At 43.5% G+C, this 21464-nt stretch overlaps 2 protein-coding genes across 2 annotated transcripts; both read right to left on the bottom strand.

Annotated features, from left to right (window-relative positions):
- Nucleotides 1–11271: 11271 nt before the first annotated feature.
- Nucleotides 11272–14185, bottom strand: LOC138907802 (uncharacterized). The gene is made up of 4 exons (XM_070198417.1): nt 14032–14185; nt 13487–13923; nt 12956–13087; nt 11272–11910 (listed from the first exon to the last, which is right to left on the bottom strand). Exons 1-4 carry the CDS (start codon nt 14183–14185, stop codon nt 11272–11274), a joined length of 1362 nt encoding a protein of 453 aa, XP_070054518.1.
- Nucleotides 14186–20396: 6211 nt separating this feature from the next.
- On the bottom strand, nt 20397–21221 carry LOC138907801 (uncharacterized). Its single transcript, XM_070198416.1, has 2 exons — nt 20937–21221; nt 20397–20849 (listed from the first exon to the last, which is right to left on the bottom strand). The coding sequence occupies exons 1-2, from the start codon at nt 21219–21221 to the stop codon at nt 20397–20399; spliced, it is 738 nt and encodes a 245-aa protein (XP_070054517.1).
- Between the last annotated feature and the right edge of the window lie 243 nt (nt 21222–21464).

Genomic DNA, 21464 nt, shown 5'->3' with positions numbered 1-21464 from the left:
GTCATGAACATACGTAACATGGGACGACAAGACTATCAAGAAACTATATATAAGGTACGAGCTACCATGGTGCCGTGAAAGACTATACAATAAAAATCAGCCGACAAGGCATTGCAAACCATACATGAGTCGACACCTGTCTATGAGCCTCTAAAAGAACATAAGTGCTACAACATTGCCGGAACAGGGCCCCGACATACCCATAATGTCTATAACAAAAATGCATACCAAGACCACGGCAAGTCCGGAGAAAGGATCTTGCCAATAACGCTGAACCGGATAGCCTAGTGTGATGGGGGAGCTGCGTCTACCCGTCTATCAGGACCTGCAGCACGACATGCAGCGTCCACAAATAAAAAGGACGTCAGTACGAATAAAGTACTGAGTATGTAAGGCAGAATAGCATAAGTAAGAACAATAATGTAAACAGTGATAGGGAATATACAACCTGTGACATCTGGGTACCTCTGAGGGCTACTGACATGAAATACATGATACGTACATATATATATACATAAACGTTTAAAACATATGCCTTTGTGGGCATCATCATCATCATATCGTACCCGGCCATAATAGGCTCGGTAAAACGTACCCGGCCATCATAGGGCTCGGTAGAATCGTACCCGGCCACGTGGAGCTCGGTAAAACCCAACTGATCAGTGGTTGCACAATAGGTGCCATACCCGGCCGACTATAGCGCGGCTCGGTAGAGTAAAATAGATACATATATATGATGCATGCTGGACTCGTTGGAATCATAATTTGAACCTTTCGGAGTGACGTAAGGTCGGTATCTTTCGTACACGTTATTAGGATTAACTCTTCATCAAGAATCTTATAAGAATCAGGAACTACCAACAACATTGATAATATAAGAATAAGAGAAGTAACATCAATATCAATCGTTTCATAAGAAGGGCAGCAATGTAAGTACTGCTAGTTTCTAAGAGTAGAGTATCTTTGGGAGCTCGTTCATTACATTATGTACAATTGGAGTCGTGCAAAAGAATGAAGGGGATAGCCTCACATACCTTGTATATACTGCCCAACCTCAAGCTATGCAAATATCACGACTCCTTAGTCTACAATAAGATAAATAACACTATCATTATCGTTTAAGCGTCGTAACTGTTATGTATCGACCACAACCTATTTTACGATGAAACGGACAGCACCTCCCCTATTTATATGACTTCCCACAAGTCAATACAATCACCAAACAGCCCAAACAACATCATTAATAATCATATTGAGCCTCCAAAACAGTCCACAAACCAACAACATTACTACCAAGCTTTTCGATATATATTTCACAAGTTCTAGCTTCAACGACTTAGCTGCAACTTGGATAATCTTAAATATATATAGAGTAAGAGGTTACTTACCTTTAAACAGAAAGAACAACTCCAATTTGACCTTAATTTTCTACGAAATATCCCTTCAATTCTGCCACAAGAACAAGGAAGCGAAACTAGCAATTAATTCGGGTTTTTCGGCACTAGAATTACTTTAGAAGACTTGAAATCACCTAGGGTTGATATTAAAAACTTGAAGGTGTATTTACAGAACATAAAGCACTTAAAACAACCTCCCACACGAGCTGGAACAACACAAAAATCAGCAACAACAAGAAAAACAAGAAACTTACTAGCACCACGGGATTCCCGACATTTGATTTGTGTTGTTTGCCCTTTGTTTGGGTCTTGGATCATGAGAGAACCTTGAGAGAATGTTTTTAGGGTTATAAGGTCTGAATATACTGAAAAATAATGACTTAAAACGGGGTTGAGTTATCTTATATATGTCCAAATGTCTTAAACCGCCTTTGTGGGCCCCATAGAGAGCAGCTTGGCGCACTCTCACAAAAATGCGAATATCTCTCTATTCCGAGATCGTATCGACGAACGGTTTAATGCGTTGGAAACTAGACTCATAGATCTTCAATTTGATAGGTAGATCACCCCATAATTCCAAGCACATTGGGAGTAAAATGCAGTAACATTTGACCTAAAGTTTAAGTAAAATTATAAACCTAAGTTGCGACAACTTTTATCAACTTTTGTTTCATAACTCGCTTGACTTCAAGACTTATGATGCGGATATTATATGATTCAAATACATTAAAACAAGACCTCTTGGGACAGTTAATCACCTCTAGTGTTACCCGAAAATACGGGTTACAACATCCTTGATTCGCTTAACTTCAAATACTTGTTAACCACTCTTATACACCCTTGTATCGTTTAAGACCAATAGGATTAACTTATTATCATCTCAAAGATAATCTCTTCTTGGATTTACGTCGACTACCTTACGGCGTGATCTATGATATGCGAATTTGGGTTGTAACAGTTATTCAGGGACTTCAGACACTGAAGGCACCACCAGCCCAGCCGGTTGCTGTTGCTCAGGATTATGTGGTTCCTGCTATGCCTGAGGATGATCAGCATAGGTTGGAGAGGTTTGGGATACTTCAGCCACCACCTTTCAGTGGTACAGAGAGAGAGGATGCTCAGGACTTTTTGGACAAGTGTCAGAGGATACTCCGTACTGCTGGTATTTTGGAGACTTGTGGGGTCTCGTTCACTACCTTTCAGTTTTCTGGGGCTGCACTCAGATGGTGGGAGACTTACGAGAGGCGTAGGCCTGTTGGCGCAGCACCCCTTACTTGGCAATAGTTCTCCGTGGTCTTTTTGGAGAAGTTCGTGCCTCGATCCCATAGGGAGGAGCTGCGTAGAGAGTTTGAACGGCTACGCCAGGGTGATATGTCTGTGACGCAGTATGAGATGCGGTTCTTCGAGTTAGCCCGTCATGCTATCTGGTTGGTTCCCAAGGACAGAGAGAGGATCATGAGGTTTATTGATGGCCTCACTTATCAGCTACAGTTGCTCATGACCAGGGAGCGAGTTTCGGGTGCTACCTTTGATGAGGTTGTCGACATTTCTCGGCAGATTGAGATGGTTCGTGGTCAGGAGAGGGTTGAACGGGAGGCCAAGAGGCCTCGTGGTCAGGGTGGATTCAGCGGTGCTCCTTTTGGGGGTCAATTCCAACACGGTAGAGGTCGTCATTTCAGACAGGCTGAGTCAGCTCGGCCATTTCATCGGGGTGCATCATCTGGCCATGGTTCTCACAGTTCTCATCAGGGCCACTCATCACTTAGTGCCCCTCCAGTTCAGAGTTCGTCCCATGCTTCACCTGTTCAGGGATCTTCCATGTCAGGTTCTTCAACCAGTCATCCCGGTGCTAGGAGTTCCCTTCAGTCTCCGCCGCCAACACTAGGGAGTTGTTTTGAGTGTGGGGAGCTTGGGCATATGTGGAGGCAGTGTCCTCGTCGTCATGGAGGTCTATCTCAGCAGAGGAGTCAACCTCCGACTACAGCCCCAGCTACCTCACCATCCGCCCAGTCAGCTCGGGGTGGAGGTCAGTCAGCTAGGGGTCGCCCTAGAGGGGGAGGCAGATCAGGGGGTGGTCAGGCCCGTTTCTATGCTCTCCCTGCCATACCAGATGCTATGATTATAGGTATTGTCTCAGTTTGTCACAGAGATGCCTCAGTATTATTTGACCCTAGTTCCACGTATTCATATATTTCCTTGTATTTCGTCCATTTTCTGGATATGCCCCGTGAGTCCTTAGTTTCATATATACATGTATCTACTCCTGTGGGCGATGCTATTATTGTGGACCACGTATATCGGTCATGTGTGGTGACTATTGGGGGTCTGGAGACCCGAGTAGATCTATTGTTGCTCAGTATGGTTGACTTTGATGTGATATTGGGTATGGATTGGTTATCTCCATGTCATGCTGTTCTAGATTGTCACGCTAAGATGGTGATGTTGGCTATGCTGGGAATTCTGAGGGTTGAGTGGAGCGGTTCTATAGATTATGTACCAAGTAGAGTGATTTCATATTTGAAGGCTCAGCGCATGGTTGAGAAGAGTTTCCTATCTTATTTGGCTTTTGTGAGGGATGTTAGTGCAGAGACTCCTGCCATTTATTCTGCTCCGGTGGTACGTGATTTTCCGGATGTGTTTCCTGCAGACCTATCGGGCATGCCGCCTGACAGGGATATTGACTTTGGTATTGATTTGGTGCCGGGCACTCAGCCCATTTCTATTCCACTGTATCGTATGGCACCGGCGGAGTTGAAGGAATTGAAAGAACAGCTTCAGGAACTCCTTGATAAGGGGTTTATTCGGCCTAGTGTGTCACCTTGGGGTGCACCGGTTCTATTTGTGAAAAAGAAGGATGGTTCCATGAGAATGTGTATTGATTACAGGCAGTTGAACAAGGTCACAGTCAAGAACAAGTATCCTTTGCCTCGTATTGATGATTTATTCAACCAGCTTCAGGGAGCAAGGGTGTTCTCCAAGATTGATTTGAGGTCCGGTTATCACCAGCTGAAGATTCGGGATTCAAATATTCTCAAGACAGATATCCTATCCATGATCTTGAGTTAGCAGCCATTGTTCACGCCTTGAAGATTTGGCGTCATTATTTGTATGGGGTACGTTGTGAGATCTATATTGATCACCAGAGTCTGCAGTATCTGTTAAAGTAGAAGGATCTTAATTTGCATCAGCGGAGATGGTTGGAGATTCTTAAGGACTATGATATCACTATCTTGTACCATCCGGGGAAGGCCAATGTGGTGGCCGATGCTTTGAGTCGCTAGGCAGAGAGTTTGGGGAGTTTAGCCTATCTTCCAGTAGCAGAGAGACCTTTGGTATTAGATGTTCAGACCTTGGCAGGCCAGCTTGTCAGATTGGATATTTCGGAGCCTAGTGCGTTCTCGAGGTCTTCTCTTTATGACCGTATCAGGGAGCGTCGGTATGATGACCCTCACTTGCTCGTTCTTCAGGATAGGGTTCGGAGAGGTGATGCTAGGGATGTGACTATTGGTGATGACGGAGTGCTGAGAATGCAGGGCTGAATATATGTGCCTAATGTAGATGGGCTTCGAGAGCTGATTCTTGAAGAGGCCCACAGCTCGCGGTATTCCATCCATCCGGGTGCCGCAAAGATGTACCAGGATTTGAGGCAGCACTATTAGTGGAGGCGAATGAAGAAGGATATAGTCGGGTTTGTGGCTCGATGTCTAAACTGTCAACAGGTTAAGTATGAGCATCAGAGACCAGGTGGCTTGCTTCAGAGGTTAGAGATCCCAGAGTGGAAGTAGGAGCGGATCACTATGGACTTTGTAGTTGGGCTCCCACAAACTTCGAGGAAGTTCGACGCTATTTGGGTTATTGTGGATCGGCTGACCAAGTCCGCGCACTTCATTCCAATTGGTACTACTTACTCTTCAGAGCGGTTGGCTGAAATTTACGTCCTAGAGATCGTTCGCCTGCATGGTGTCCCAGTTTCCATCATTTCAGATAGGGGTACTTAGTTCACATCGCAGTTTTGGAGGGCCGTGCAACGAGAGTTGGGTACTCAGGTTGAGTTAAGCATACCTTTTCACCCTCAGACGGACAGGCAGTCAGAGCGCACTATTCAAATATTGGAGGACATGTTGCGTGCTTGTGTCATTGATTTTGGGGGTTCATGGGACCAGTTTCTGCCACTCGCGGAGTTTGCATGTAACAACAGTTATCAGTCGAGTATTCAGATGGCTCCGTATGAGGCTTTGTATGGGAGGAGGTGTAGATCTCCGGTTGGATGGTTTGAGCCAGGTGAGGCTAGGCTCTTAGGTATAGACTTGGTCCAGGACGCATTAGATAAGGTGAAATTGATTCAGGAGCGGCTTCGTACGGCGCAGTCTAGGCAGAAGAGCTACGCGGATAGGAAGGTCCGTGATGTGTCTTTTATGGTTGGGGAGAAGGTTTTGCTGAAAGTATCACCCATGAAGGGTGTTATGAGGTTTGGGAAGAGGGGCAAGTTGAGCCCCCGGTTCATTGGGCCTTTTGAAGTGCTTCAGAGGATAGGAGAGGTGGCTTATAAGCTTGCCTTGCCACCCAACTTGTCGAGTGTGCATCCAGTGTTTCATGTTTCCATGCTCCGGAAGTATATTGGAGATCCATCCCATGTTTTGGATTTCAGCACGGTTCAGTTAGAGGGTGATATGACTTATGACGTGGAGCAGGTGGCTATTTTGGATCGGCAGGTTCGAAGGTTGAGGTCAAAGGATATAGCTTCAGTGAAGGTGCAATGGAGAGGTCAGCCTATGGAGGAGGCCACTTGGGAGATCGAGCGGGAGATGCAGAGCATATATCCACGCCTATTCGAGACTCCAGGTATGTTTCTAGACCCATTCGAGGATGAACAAATGTTTAAGAGGGGGAGGATGTAACGACCCAGCCGGTCGTTTCGAGAGTTATAACCCTGTTTTCCCCATTCCTACTTCTTTTTGTGTTATTCAGCTATATTATGTTATATTGGGTTAGTTGGTTCCAGTCCGGAAGGAACTCGGGGTGAAATAAGACACTTAGTCTCATAATTGAAAATTTTAAGTTAGAAAAGTGGACCGGATATGGACCTATATGTAAACGACCTCGGATTCTAATTTTCATAATTCCAATAGCTCCGTAGGGTGATTTTGGGCTTAGGAACGTGTCCGGAATATTATTTGGTAGTCCGTAGAGGAATTAGGCTTGAAATGCCGAAAGTTTTATTTTTGAGAAGTTTGATCGGGGGGTTGACTTTTTGATATCGGGGTCGGAATCTGATTCTAAAAAATTGGAATACCTCTGTTATGTCATTTAGGACTTGTGTGCAAAATTTGAGGTCAATCGGACGTGATTTGATAGGTTCCGGAGATGTTTGTAGAAATTAGAATTTTCAAAGTTTATTAGACTTGAATTGGGGTGTAATTCATGGTTTTAGCGTTGTTTGAGGTGATTTGAGGATTCGACTAAGTTCGTATGATGTTTTAGGACTTGTTGTTATATTTGGTTGAGGTGCCGAGGGCCTCGGGTGAGTTTCGGATGGTTAACGGATCAAAGATTGAACTAAAACAACTGCTGCAATTTCCTTCTGTTGAAAATTGCTTCTGCCCAGAATCGAGCCCAGATCGAGCTCAGGGTCGATGGCCATGATCGAAGCCCAGATCGAGCTCAAGGTGGAGGGTTACGATCGAGCCCAGGGTCGAGGGTCACGATCGAAGGCACGATCGAGCCCAGGGTCGAGGGTCACGATCGAAGGCATGATCGAGCCCAGGGTCGAGGGTCACGATTGGAGGCATGATCGAGCCCAGGATCGACGACCTCGATCGAAGGCCAAGATCGAGGCAGAACCGAGGATGTCTGGGCAGAATTATAAAAATGGGAGTTTCATCCCATTTGCCATTTTTGACAAATTGGAGCTTGGGGAGAGGCGATTTTTATTATATTTTCAAGGAAAACTTGAGGTAAGTCCCTTGTGATCATTTCTACTCCATAATATTGAATTATCATCGAGTAATCCAATTAGATTTCATGATTTTTAGGTGTAAATCAGAGATTGAAACTTTGAAATTTGGAAATAAGATTTGTAGATTGGAGGTCGAGTTGAGGTCGAATTTTGGTAAAATTGGTATGGGTAGACTCGTGGTTGGATGGGCTTTCGGATTTTGTAACTTTTGTTGGGTTCCGAGACGTGGTCCCCACAGGCGAATTTTGAGCCAATTTCGGGTTTTGGTCTAATTTTGAAGCTTTTCTTGTGGAATTCATTCCATTAGCGTATATTGATGGTATTATACTGATTGTGAATAGATTTGGAGCATTTGGAGGCCGAGTTTAGAGGCAAGAGCATTGGGGGGTAGAGATTTGACCGGTTTGAGGTAAGTAACGATTGTAAATCTAGTCCTGAGGGTATGAAACCCCGGATTTCGTATCATTCTATTATTTTGAGGTGACACACATGCTTGGTGATAGGCGTGTGGGCGTGCACTGTTGGGGATTTGTGACTTGGTCTGCCCCGTAGCAACTGTAAAGTTGCATACTTTGTTGAAATCATTGATACTTATATGATTTAGAAAGATTTTATGTAAATTGGGCTGAATGCCATGTTTGGGCTTTGTGCCAATGCTGTTTGGACCCTTAGGGCTGTTTCGTATCATCCTCTCACTATTTTCGATTGAAAAATCTATACTCAGTCATCTTTATACTTGTTTACTGTATAACTCAGTTTTATGACTTTATTTTGATGCATATAAATGTTTTGGGCCGAATGCCCTGTTTTACTGAAATGCCCGAGTGGCTTGATTTGTGAGGATGAGTGTGGATCGGGGCTGCCCGCCTGCAGCATACTTATGACTGAGTGAGGCCGAGGGCCTGATTGGTGAGGATGAGTGTGGATCGGGGCTGCTCGCCTGCAGCATACTTTATTATTATCGCACGTGAGTTGTCAGTGCAGATTATAGCGCTTGGGCTGAAGGAGTCCCTCCGGAGTCTGTACACACCCCCAGTGAGCGCAGGTACATACTGAGTGCGAGTGCTGAGTGACTGGGAGGCAAGAGTGATTGTGAGGTATGCCCGAGTGGCACGAGTTACTGTGAGGTTTGCCCGAGGGGCTGTTTATGATTTCATCATTTTGCTCACCTTTGCATTGAGCCTTTGTTTGAAAAACTATTGGAAAGATGTTTTTAAATGATTTTCTTTTTACTGGAACTGGGTTTAAACGAGATGTTTGATTCAAATCCTGATTTTTAAAAGCATGTGGTATTTTACTGAGATTTCCTAATATGAACGTTATATGCCTTATTGCTCGTCACTACTGCTCAGTCTTTATTTATTGTTGTTACTTACTGAGTTGGCGTACTCACGTTACTCCCTGCACCCTGTGTGCAGATTCAGGTGTGGCTGGACACCGTAGCGGTTATTGAGTGTTCTGGTTGTAGATTTTCTTTGAGATAGCAAGGTAGCTGTTTGGCGATCGCAGCCCCTGCTCTTCTCCCTCTTGTCTTCCTCTAGTTGTATTTAGCTATTTTCCAGGCTGAGTTAGCCTTGACATTGTTAGACAGATCGTAGTAGATGCTCATGGCTAGTGACACCCCGATGTCGGGCTTTTCTTTTCCGCACTTTTGTTTTTCTTTGATTTGAACTCTTTAAATGGAGGTTTTTATGTTAGATAACCTTGAAATTATCTTTGAAATGAAAATATCGTTTTGTTTTGGAAATGAGTCGGCTTGCCTAGTTCCACGATAGGCGCCATCACGACAGGGGGTTAGTTTTGGGTCGTGACAATACGAACAAGAATCTCAATAATAACCAAATGAGCGAGAATTACTCAACAAGGAAAGCTATCTCAATAGTCAACGACATCAAATAAGAATAACTCGACAAATAAGGAGGTAACATGACAATAAGAGAGATAACAAAGGCAATTAAGGCATATAAGAGCATGTTTGACAATAAGGATATAACATGTGATAACAACATCAAGTAAAGCATGTAAGAGCAATTTAACAATGGAAGATCTAACATGATATTTCATTTATAATTAAATGCATGAAAGAGTTTAAGAATCTAAACCGGTCATAATACCACATATAAACCCGTGCACACACTCGTCACCTCGTGTACACATCTTTCACATAATCTAAATAACACAAATCGACCCAAGTCCTAAGGGGTAGTTCCTCCACACAAAGTTAGGCAAGATACTTACCCCAAACAAGCTAAATCGACCCAATAGTAAGCATATTCTGTGAAAATCCAACCCGGAACGGCTCGAATCTAGCCAAAATAAATTAATACCATAAATACAAACCATTGAAAATGATTCCGGATAATAAAATTGAAATCTTGAAAGAAAATTAAAAAGTCAACTAAAAAAGGCAACCCAGGCTCACACCTCGGAACCCGACCAAACTTACAAAATCTGAATACCCTTTCCGATACGAGTCCAACCATACAAAAATTGTACAATTCCGACCTCAAATCAAACTTTATATCCTCAATTTATAGTTTAGGAAAGCTTTCACAAAAGTCCCCAATTTCTCCAACTCAAATAAATAATTAAATGATAAAAACAATAATGGAATCATGAATAATAAACAAATCCTAGTCAAAAACACTTACCCCGATCCATTCCTTGAAAATCCCCTTCAAAATCGCCCAAAACCGAGCTCTCTAACTTAAAATGTGAAAAATGAAATAAATCCTCGATTTCACACTTTTTCTGCACGAGCTTTTCCCACCTACGACCTCCCTGTCGTATCTGCGGAAAAACCATCATAGATGCGGCCCCACTAAGGCTCAGTAATTTCCGCTTCTACGGAACATACAACGCACATGCGCTTCTGCTTCTGCGAACCAAGAGCGCATCTGTGCGTCCACTTATACTGAACCTGACCGAACCTGCAGTCCTTCAAGGCTCGCCCGAATTCTGCTTCTGCAGACTAGTCGCCGCTTATGCGCGTGCGCACCTGCGCCCAGATGTATGCACCTGCTACTTTCCCCTAGCCAGCCTCCTTTCGCTTCTGTGATCTCCTACCGCATATGCGGCCAAGCCCACTGCAGGTGTGATGACACCATAACTCAGTTGTTCAACATCAATCTTCCTAAGTCCAAAATAGATCCAAATTTGATCCGAACCACACCTTTGGCCCCCTGGGGCCCCCATGACCCATTCCAAACATACCATCAAGTCCTAAAACATAACACAAACCTATTCGAGGCCTTAAATCACATCAAACAACATCAAATCTACGAATCACACCCCATTTTAAGCCGATTGAATCAATGAACATTCAACTTCTAAAACAAATACCGAGTCATACCAAACCAACTCCAAATGAGCTCAAATTTTTCATGCAAGTCCTAAATGACACATCAGACCTATACCAACTCCAAGAACCACAATTCAAGCCCGATGTCAATAAATTCAACCCTCGGTTAAACATATCAACCTTCCAAACCTTCAACTTTCCAACTTTCGCCCAAAAGCCCCAAACCAACCTACGAACCTCCAAATCAATATACAGACATACGCCTAAGTCCAAAATCACCATACGAAACTCTCGAAACAATCAAAACTCCATTCCGGAGTCATTTACACAAAAAGTCAAACTTTGATAAACTCTTTCAACTTAAGCTTCCAACCTTGGGACGGAGTGTCCCAATTCACTCTGAAACTCACTCGAAGCCAAACCAACCATCCCGACAAGTCACATAACAACAATTGAACATAGATGAGGCAATAAATTGGTAAACAAGGCTAAAATACTCAAACATCCGACCAGGTCGTTACATTCTCCCCCTTTTAAAACAAACGTCCATCCTCGAACGCGTATAGAGACATACCTGAAGTGCTTAAAAGGTGAGGATAACAGGTGCACATATCATGCTAGGTCTCCCAAGTTGCCTCGTCAACTGGTTGACCCCTCCATTGAACCTTTGCTAAAGTAATATTCGTTGACCTCAACTTTCGAACCTGCCTGTCCAAGATGGGCACCAACACCTCAACATAAGTCAAATCCTTGCCCAATTGGACTGAGCTGAAATCTAACACATGGGATGAATCACCATAATACTTCCGGAACATGGAAACATAGAACATCGGGTGAACTGCCGATAAGCTGGGTGGCAATGCAAGCCTGTAGGCAACCTCCCCCACCCTCTCAAGGATCTCAAAAGGACCAATATACCTAGGGCTCAAGTTTCCCTTTTTCTCGAATCTCATCACATCCTTCATAGGTGAAACCCGCTGCAAACCCCTATCTCCCATAAATTTTACATCACAAACCTTCCGATCAACATAACTCTTCTGTCTAGATTGTGTTGTACGGAGCCGATCCTGAATCAGCTTGACCTTTTCCAAGGCCTCCCGAACCAGATTAGTGCACAACAACCTAGCCTCCCCCGGCTCAAACCAACCAACTAGAGAGCAACACCGCCTCCCATATAAGGCCTCATAAGGATCTATCTGAATACTCGATTGGTAGCCATTGTTGTACGCAAACTCTGCCAGCGGCAAGTACTGATCCTATGAACCCCCGAAATCCAAAACACAGGCACGTAGCATATCCTCTAAGATCTGAATGGTGCGCTCAGACTGTCCGTCCGTCTGGGATGAAATGTTGTACTAAACTCAACCCGTGTGCCTAACTCGCGCTGCACGACTCTCAAGAAATGTGATGTAAATTGCATGCCCCGATCGGAGATAATGGGCACCGGAATGCCATGGAGACGAACAATCTCACGAATATAAATCTGAGCCAGTTACTTAGAAGACTAGATAGTCACAACTGCAATGAAATGTGCAGACTTGGTTAGCCTATCCACAATCACCTACACTACATCAAATTTCATTAAAGTTCGTGGGAGACCAACAATAAAATCCTTGGTGATACGATCCCACTTCCACTCGGTAATCTTAAGTCTCTGAAGCAAACCGCCCGGCCTCTGATGCTCGTACTTCACCTACTGACAGTTCAAGCACCGAGCCACATACTCCACTATATCTTTCTTCATTCTTCTCCACCAATAATGCTACCTAAAATCCTAATACATCATAGTGGCACCAGGATGAATAGAGTACGTGAACTGGGGGCCTCCTCAAGAATCAACTCACGCAACCCATCCATATTGGGCACACATATCCGGCCCTGCATCCGTAAAACCCCATCATCTCCTATAGAAACCTCCTTATCATCATCGTGCTACACCGTGTCCTCAAGGACAAGCAAATGGGGGTATTCATACTGACGTTCTCTGATGCGCTCATACAAAGAAGACTGAGAAACCATGCAAGCTAGAACCCAGCTGGGCTCCAAAACATCCAATCTCACAAGCTGATTGGCCAATGCCTGAACATCCAATGCTAATGGTCTCTCACTAATTAGAATATATGCAAGTCTACCCATACTCTTCGCCTTCCTACTCAAGGCATCATCCACCACATTGGCCTTCCCGGGATGGTATAAAATAGTGATACCATAGTCTTTCAGCAACTCTAACAACCTCTGCTGCCTCAAGTTCAGGACCTTTTGCTTAAACAACTATTGTAGAATCCGATGATCTATAAATACATTGCAAGACACGATGTAGAGATAATGCCTCCAAATCTTCAATGCATCAACAAAAGTTGCCAACTCTAGATCATGAACGGGGTAGTCATAGGGATTCAACTGGCGCGAAGCATAAGCAATCACCCTGCCCTCCTGCATCAAGACACACCCAATACCAATCCGCAAAGCATCATAATAAACCATATATGAACCCGATCGTGAAGGAAAAACTAGAACTAGAGCTATGGTCAAGGCAGTCTTGAGCTTCTGAAATCTCTCCTCACACTCGTTAGACCACCTGAATAGAGCACCATTTTGGTTCAATCTGTTCAAAGGTAAAGCAATAGACGAGAAACCCTCTACGAAATGACGATAATATCCGGTCAAACCAAGGAAACTCTGAATCTCAGTAGCCGAAGATGGTCTAGGCCAACTCTGAACTACCTTATCCCCTCAATAGATAACACATGACCCAAATGGCTTCCGAATCGAGCCAAAATTCACACTTTGAAAATTTTGCATATAAATTCTTCCCCTCAAGGACTACATCACCATCCTCAAATACTGCTCATTATCTTCCCGACTGCTGGAATACACCAAGATGTTGTCAATGAATACGATGATGAAAGAATCAAGATATAGATGCAATACACTGCTCATCAGGTAGATGAATGCTGCTAGGGCGTTGGTCATCTCAAATGACGTCATTAGAAACTCATAGTGACCATACCGAGTCCTGAAAGCAGTCTTCGGACTATCCAAATCCCAAATCTTCCGTTGATTATACATTGACCTCAAATAAATCTTCGAGAACACTCTAGCACCCTGAAGCTGGTCAAATAAGTCATAATTGCGTGGTAATGGATACTTGTTCTCGACTGTGACATTGTTTAAGTACCTATAATCAATACACATCCGCATAGTACCATCTTTCTTCTTCACAAATAGAACCGGAGCACCCCAAGGTGGCACATTAGGCCGGATGAAACCTTTATCAAGTAACTCTTGAAGCTAGTCTTCAAATTCCTTCAACTCCACAAGTGCCATACAATATGGTGGAATAGAAATGGGTTGCATTCCTTACATCAAGTTAATACCAAAATAAATATCCCTATCAAGCGGAATGCTCGATAGATCTATTGGAAATACATCTGGGAAATCTCTCACTATCGGAAGTGACTCAACGGTAGGAGTATCAACACTAGCATCTCTCACAAAGTCTAAGTATGCCTCACACCCCTTCTCAACCATTCGTTATGCCTTTAGAAAGGATACAACCCTGCTAGGAATATGATCCAATGTACCCCTCCACTCCAACCGCAGGAAACCTGGAATAGCCAATGTCAAAGTCTTGGTGTGACAATCCAGAATAGCGTAATAGGGTGACAACTAGTCTGAGCCCAAGATCACATCCAAGTCTTCCATATTGAGTAACAATAGATCAACTTTGGTCTCAAAACCACCAATAACAACTAAACACGACCGATAAACATGGTCTACAATAATAGAATCTCCCACAGGCGTGGACACATACATGAGCACTCAAGGAATCACTTGATATATCCAAATACGAGGAAAAGTAAGATAACACATATGAGTAAGTGGAGCCTGGATAAAATAAAACTCAGGCATCCCTGTGACAGACCGAAACAATATCTGTGATGACAACATCTGAAGTGGTAGCGTTTGTCCTACCCGAAAAGCATAGAAATGAGCATAGCCTCCCCCTCTAGGGCGACCTCTACCTGCCTAACCTCCACCCCTAGTTGGCGATGCATGTAGGGCAACAACTGGAGCAGCATCCATGGCCTGTAAACCTTGTGGAATCCATAGAACCTAAGTAGTCTGTGGAGGTGCACCCTTCCAGAGTCTAGGGTAGTTTTAAGGCCTCATAAAATTTTACTTAAAAACCTGGGGTTTTATTGTGCCGAAGTGAACTTATGTGTTGATTATTGTAGAGAATTGGCCTAGCCCTACTACCCCAACTGAGATTCACAGTTTCTTGGGCTTAGCTGGATATTACATGAAGTTTGTGGAGGGGTTCTCTACCATTGCCTCTCTATTGACTGAATTGACGTAGAAGGTGGTTAAGTTCCAATGGTCAGATGCTTGTGAAAGGAGCTTCCAGGAGTTAAAATCGAGATTGACTACGACACCAGTGTTGACTATACTAGACGGTACATATGGGTTTGTAGTATATTGCGATGCTTGAATAATCAGACTTGGGTGTGTATTAATGCAACATGGCAAGGTGATATCTTATGCTTCTAGGCAACTCAAGAATCATGAAAAGAACTATCCAACACATGACTTAGAGCTTGCAACAGTGGTCTTTGTGTCAAATATTTGGCGTCATTATTTACATGGGGTCCATGTGGATATATTCACAAACCATAAGAGCCTTCAATATATTTTCAAATAGAAGGAATTGAATCTGAGGTAGAGAAGATGGCTTGAGTTACTTAAGGATTATGATATCGATATCCTATATCATCCGGGGAAGGCTACTGTTATGGCAGATGCTCTTAGCCGGAAATCTATGGGCAGTTTGGCTCAGTTGGAGGCATATCAAAGGCCGTTTGCCAAGGAGGTACATCAGTTGGCTAGTTTGGGGTTTGTATTGCGGACTCTAATGAAGGAGGGGTGATTGTGCAAAATAGGACTGAATCGTCGCTTGTGGTGGAAGTCAAGGAGAAGCAATACACCGATCCATTATTGGTACAATTGAAGGAGGGGATTCATAAACATAAGACCATGGCCTTTTCTCTTAGCATGGATGATGGTACTCTAAGGTACTAAGGGCGACTATGTGCTCTAAATGTAGATGGTCTCCGAGAAAGAATCATGATCGAGGCTCACATTTCTAGCTATTTCGTGCACACGGGCTCTACAATGATGTATCATGATCTTAGGGAAGTCTACTGGTGGAATGATATGAAGAGGAATGTAGCAGACTTTGTGGCAAGATGTCCAAATTGTCAGCAAATGAAGGCCGAGAGCCAAAGGCCCGATGGGTTGGCATAGAACATAGAAATTCCCATGTGGAAGTGGGAGATGATCAATATGGACTTTGTGGTGGGACTACCTCACAAGTTCGACTCGATTTGGGTAATTGTGGATCGACTCACAAAATCAGCATACTTCTTACCTGTTAAGGCTACCGACATAGCAGAACAATATGCTCAGTTGTATATCAAGGAAATAGTCAGGTTGCATGGCACTCCAGTTTATATTATCTTAGATCGAGGGGCACAGTTCACGGCTAATTTTTGGAAGAAATTTCAGCAAGGTTTGGGTACTCAGGTGAGTCTTAGTACAACCTTTCACCCGCAGACTGACGGGCAGGTAGAGCGGACTATTCACAAGCTTGAGGATATGTTGCGCGCTTGTGTTCTTGACTTCAAGGGAAGTGGGATGATCATTTTCCGCTCATAGAGTTTTCCTACAACAACAGTTATCATGCTAGCATTTAGATGGCACCGTTCGAGGCTTTATATGGTAGCAAATGTAGAACTCCCATTGGGTGGTTCGAGATTGGGAAGCGGAGTTGATAGGACCAGACCTCATGCATCGGTCTATGGAAAATGTTAAGATCATTACAGTGCAGTTAAAAACTGCTCAGAGTCGTCAGAAGTCCTATTCGGATGTGCATCTCAAGGATTTGGATTTTAAAGAGGATGATAGGATTTGGATTTTAAAGAGGATGATTGGGTATTCTTGAAAGTTTCCCCCATGAAGGGTATAATGCGGTTTGGTAAGAAAGGGAAGTTGAGTCCGAGGTATGTCGGACAGTACAAAATTATTCAGAGGATTGGTCAGGTGGCTTACATGCTAGAAGTACCTCTAGAGATGTCTTTACTGCACCCGGTGTTTCATGTATCCATGTTGGAGAAGGTGGTTGGAGATCCATCGCTTATTATTCCGGTTGAGACTATTGAGGTTAATGAAGAATTGACTTATGAAGAAATTCCAGTTGCCATTCTCGATAGGCATGTTTGAAAGTTGAGGAACAAAGAGATTGCCTTCGTGAAAGTACTATGGCGGAACTAGCAGGTTGAAGAGGCCACCTGGGAGGCCGAGAAAGAAATGAAGAAGAAATACCCTCATTTTTTTGAATAGCCATGTATTTATAAAGTTGTGTTCTATGAAAATGCTAAGAGTTTACCTTCTATGAATTATGTATCATTTGTACAGTTGACGTTAAGGGTGTTCCTTTTTGGTGATATACTGCTCGTGAGGCCACGGTTGGCATTGTTTTTATGTTATATTGCGTCGTTGGTTCATGTATATGTTGTAAGGGTTAGTTTCTGGGATTCTGTGACTGGTGGATAGGCCCAGTTATAGGGGAAACTCTAGCAAATAATTTGGAAATTTGGGGAGTTAGTCAAAAGTTTGGAACTATTGGTATGTGATATAGCAGCTGAGTCACATTGGTTTCTAATGGCGGATTTTGGCCTTCATTCGAGGACGAATGATCTTAAGCGGGGAGGATGTAAGGCCACATAAAAGTTTACTTAAAAACTTGGGTTTTTGTGGTGTTGAAGTGAACTTATGTGTTAATGATTGTAGAGATTCTTCGCGGCGAGCTTGCTCGCCGCAGTTCAGACTTTTTGGATCGAATATTGCGTTGGGGAGTTGAAGAAAAGTTTTGAAAGTGCAGGGCATTTCTGCAGTCGCATAACTAATCTGCGGACCGCAGATCTGCCGCAGACTGAAGCAAAATTTGGGCAAACTTTTTGGACCATTATGTGGCCGCATAATCATTTCGCAGGCCGCACAACCCATCTCAGATCCAACAAAAACATTTTCGGAGGGAAATTCTGCGGCACATTATGCGACAACGGAATAGGTCTGCGGACCGCAGACCGGTCGCAGAGTGAGGCAGGAGTGCCCAGTTTCGAAGGGCCATTATGCGGTTAATTTTGTGGACCGCAGAAGGCAGATCAACATCGGGGCTTCTTTTTGTTTTTTTCTAATTTTTTACCCGACTCTATTTCGATATATTGAAGTAAATGACCACTTTTGAAGCAAAAAATGATATTTCTAGAGAGGGGGATTACCATAGAGTGAGGGGAAGTTCCTAAGCTTATTGATAATTAAATCTTGCTCATAGTTGAAGAATTCACAAGAAATTTCACCATGTCTTCATCCTAGAGGTAAGATTCTACTCCCTAGCCCTCAGTTTCGCAATTTTACTGAAAATACGTAATGAGAAAAGCAAATCTTGGGTGTGGGAGTTGTCCATTATGCATGCATATACTATCAAGGGTTAGGGGAAGAATGGTGAGCTAAATTGGGTAGTGGGATGGAGGAATCCACCATAGGAGGACCTTGAAATCATAATACCTGCCTAGTGTTTGATAAAATGCTAAAATGAGCTGGAACCATAAACTCTCTCCTAATTTGTGTTTAATTTTTCTATATTTCTAAATATATCGAAATGGCTAAGAATTCCAGAACATTGTAGTAATTTAAAAGGCTCAAGGCAAGGTATGTTGGCTAAACTCATCTCTTAGAATTGAACCCCACAATATCATTGTAAGTCCCAAGTTGTTCATTATGAATTAATTATTCCGAATAAGTCTTGTCTCGAAAGATATATGTTCAATATGTATTCCAATGTTCTTGTTATGTTATATTCTATTTGAATATGTTCAAAGTATGGGTTGCATGTCTAAATGCTATAACTTCAAGTCGTGATTCAAGCGAAAACTATTATGCCAAATTGTGTAAGAAATATCAATGTGCTTAAGACTCTTACTTTCTCACATGTGTACTCAAGTCTTGAATAAAAATACTTTGTTGTTAATAATTTGTGATGATGTTTAAAAGTGAAAGATGTGAGCAGAGCATGAAACATGAAATACGACCAATGTGCTAAGAATGATATTACATTTGGGGCCACTAGTGCCAATGAAACTAAGAAACGTTTAAAAGACTTTGGGAGTATCGTTAATCACCGAGGAAGGGTGGGTTGAAATATCCTAACCCCGAAACTACACATGCCGGTGTAGGAATGGATTGTAATTATTTCCCTTATTTGGGGCGAGATTGATGTGACTAAATATTCCTCTTTATTGGGATGAGATGACTCCTAGAAAAGGGTAATGTCAATCCATACGGCATTGTGGTGAGATGGCCTAGCCGGTCAGGTCGTTATCGAATGCCATTCCGAACACATGGTGGTGATTGTGCTGAAAATTATGATCGAGATAATGATTGGAACTGTGATAGCGATTGTGAGTGTGGTTGATATCTTTAGGTAAGACGACCTAGCTGATCGGGATGAGATCGGACTTCGTGCTAAATTCACGGTGGTATATCGGTGCTATGATCTCCCAACCTAAAATAATGGAAATTTATTTGACACTTATCTTGCTCCTAATTTGATGTTTTAGTATTGTCTGAGGCTTCCGTTGATTTATGACTGTCCTTCATTGTGTTATCATTTGTTCTAACGAGAGGGTGTTACTCTTACATACTAGTACTATTCCATATGTACTAACGTTCCTTTTGACGGGGGCGCTGCATCTTTAATGGATGTAGGTGGTTCTGCAGTAGGTGACATTGATCATTGATAGCAGTACACCCTCTTCTCAGCAGATTTGGTGAGCCACACTTCATTTGGGGTCGTGTATCTTTTTTCCCATGTGTATTATGTTTTGAGGTATAGTCGGGGCCTTGTTGCCGGTGTTATCATAGTATTTTGTATCCGTAGAGGCTCCATAGCTAAAGTGTGGGTTGTATATAGGTGTTGGGAAAGTCAAACTAGCCTTGTTGTATTTGAATCACTTGTTACACTTTAACTATGATTGTGTATGTATTTTGAGACTATAAGATGAAGTGACTAATGGTAAAGGAATTGGAATTGTTCATGGAATCCACTCAATGTTTAATTAATAATACAAATGTATCTTCTCTTTATTCATGGGCGAGTGGGGTAGATGGTATTATAAGGGCTTGCTTGACTCGGGCATCCCAGTTGAGCGCCGGTCATGCTCCCCAAGGTCGGGGCGTGATAGTAGTCCCTCACCATATGCCTGGTATCACCACACTCAAAGCAAGCTCTCGGTGGGCACGACTGCTGAAACTAATTCTGGCCTGATTGGCTGGACTAACCGCTAAAGGCACCCCGCGTGGGATGTGCACCAGAAAGTGGTTGTGCATAGTGGGAAACCTAAGGCCTAGAAATAACCGGAGCACTGCTAGTAGCTGGAAGTGCTGAATGAACTAGCCGACTCACATACCCCCTACCATGACAGGTTGTAGTTGCAGCATGGCCACCACTAAATCCTCTAGTACCCCGAGGCCTCTTGGCCTCCCTGTCATCTTTCTCTTAGCCCCACATACACTCCAACCTCCATGCAATCTCTACCACTTGCTGATACGGAGTGTCTATCTACAACTCTCGAGTCATGCTGAATCTAATACCATGGTTGAGTTCCTCGATGAATCTGCAGACTCACCCTCTGACTGTAGAAACCAAGATAGGTGCATGCCGGGACAACTCACTGAATCTCATAGCACACTCTGACACTGTCATAGTCCCATGATGTAGCTGCTCCAACTCTGTGCGCAATGCATACCGAAGGGTCTGGGGAGTAAACTCTCTATGAAACATCTCTGAAAACTGAGCCCAAGTGAGTGGGGCTGGATCAGCTGGCCTACCCTTCTTGTAAGCGTGCCACCACTGATATGCTGTTCCTAATAGTTGAAATATAGTAAAAGCAACTCCGCTCACCTCCACAATACCCATGGTAAGGACAATACTATTGCACTTCTCTAGAAAGCCTTGCGCATCATTGGTAGTTGTGCCGCTGAAAGTAGGAGGATCATACTTCTTGAACCATTCAAGTCTCCTCTGCTCCTCCTCAGATGCTGGGTGCCTAACCTTAGTCTGAACTGTAACAACAGGCTACGCCGACATAACCCCCAGGACCTGATTAATAAGGACCCGCTACTCTAGAGTGTGGGTTGCGGGAATCTGAGCTCCTCCCCTAGCCTTAGATGTAGCTGGTGCAAGGGGAATCAATCCCGCCTGATCTAGAGTGCCGAACATGCTCAAAAACTGTGCTAGAGTCTCCTGAAGTCCAAGGGCAGCAACAGGTGTCTCGAGTGTCTGTCCCTCAACCGGGGCTACTGGTGCCTCCTCAGTCGCTGCTCGGGTAAGTGCTCTAGCTGCACCACGTGCTCCTCCTCGTCCCCTACCCCGGCCCAGGCCTCGCACGGCTCTAGTAGGAGGCACGAGTTTCATATCATCAGATTCAGTTGTGCGTGTCTTCACCATCTATGAGAGAATAGAATGACAAAACTCAAATTTCGAAATCAATAACTTCGCACGATAAGGAATCAAAGAAGTGGAATTTTCCTAACCGTTTCGTAGCCTCTCGAAGATAAGTACAGACGTCTCCGTACAAATCAACAAGACTCTACTAAACTTGCTTATGACTCGTAGTACCTATGAACCTAGAGCTTTGATACCGACTTATCACGACCCCAATTTCCCACCTTAGGATGTCAGAATTAACAA

Source organism: Nicotiana tomentosiformis, chromosome 3 (assembly GCF_000390325.3).
Source record: "Nicotiana tomentosiformis chromosome 3, ASM39032v3, whole genome shotgun sequence".
Classification (NCBI taxonomy): Eukaryota; Viridiplantae; Streptophyta; class Magnoliopsida; order Solanales; family Solanaceae; genus Nicotiana; species Nicotiana tomentosiformis.
Note: the sequence above shows the minus strand (reverse complement) of the source record. Positions and strands in the feature narration are given on the sequence as shown.

Bases quoted from the DNA above. Each gene is read 5' to 3' on its own strand.
- LOC138907802 (XM_070198417.1), bottom strand. From the start codon at position 14,185: ATGGTTGAGAAGGGGTGTGAGGCATACTTAGACTTTGTGAGAGATGCT. The intron at 13,924-14,031 runs GTATTAACTTGA...TACTTGATAAAG, and splicing joins TGATAGGGATATTTATTTTG to GTTTCATCCGGCCTAATGTG. The intron at 11,911-12,955 runs GTATTTATAGAT...GGGGGTTCATAG, and splicing joins TCTACATCGTGTCTTGCAAT to GATCAGTACTTGCCGCTGGC.
- LOC138907801 (XM_070198416.1), bottom strand. From the start codon at position 21,221: ATGGTGAAGACACGCACAACTGAATCTGATGATATGAAACTCGTGCCT. The intron at 20,850-20,936 runs GCTAGGGGAGGA...ATGTCGGCGTAG, and splicing joins TTGCACCAGCTACATCTAAG to CCTGTTGTTACAGTTCAGAC.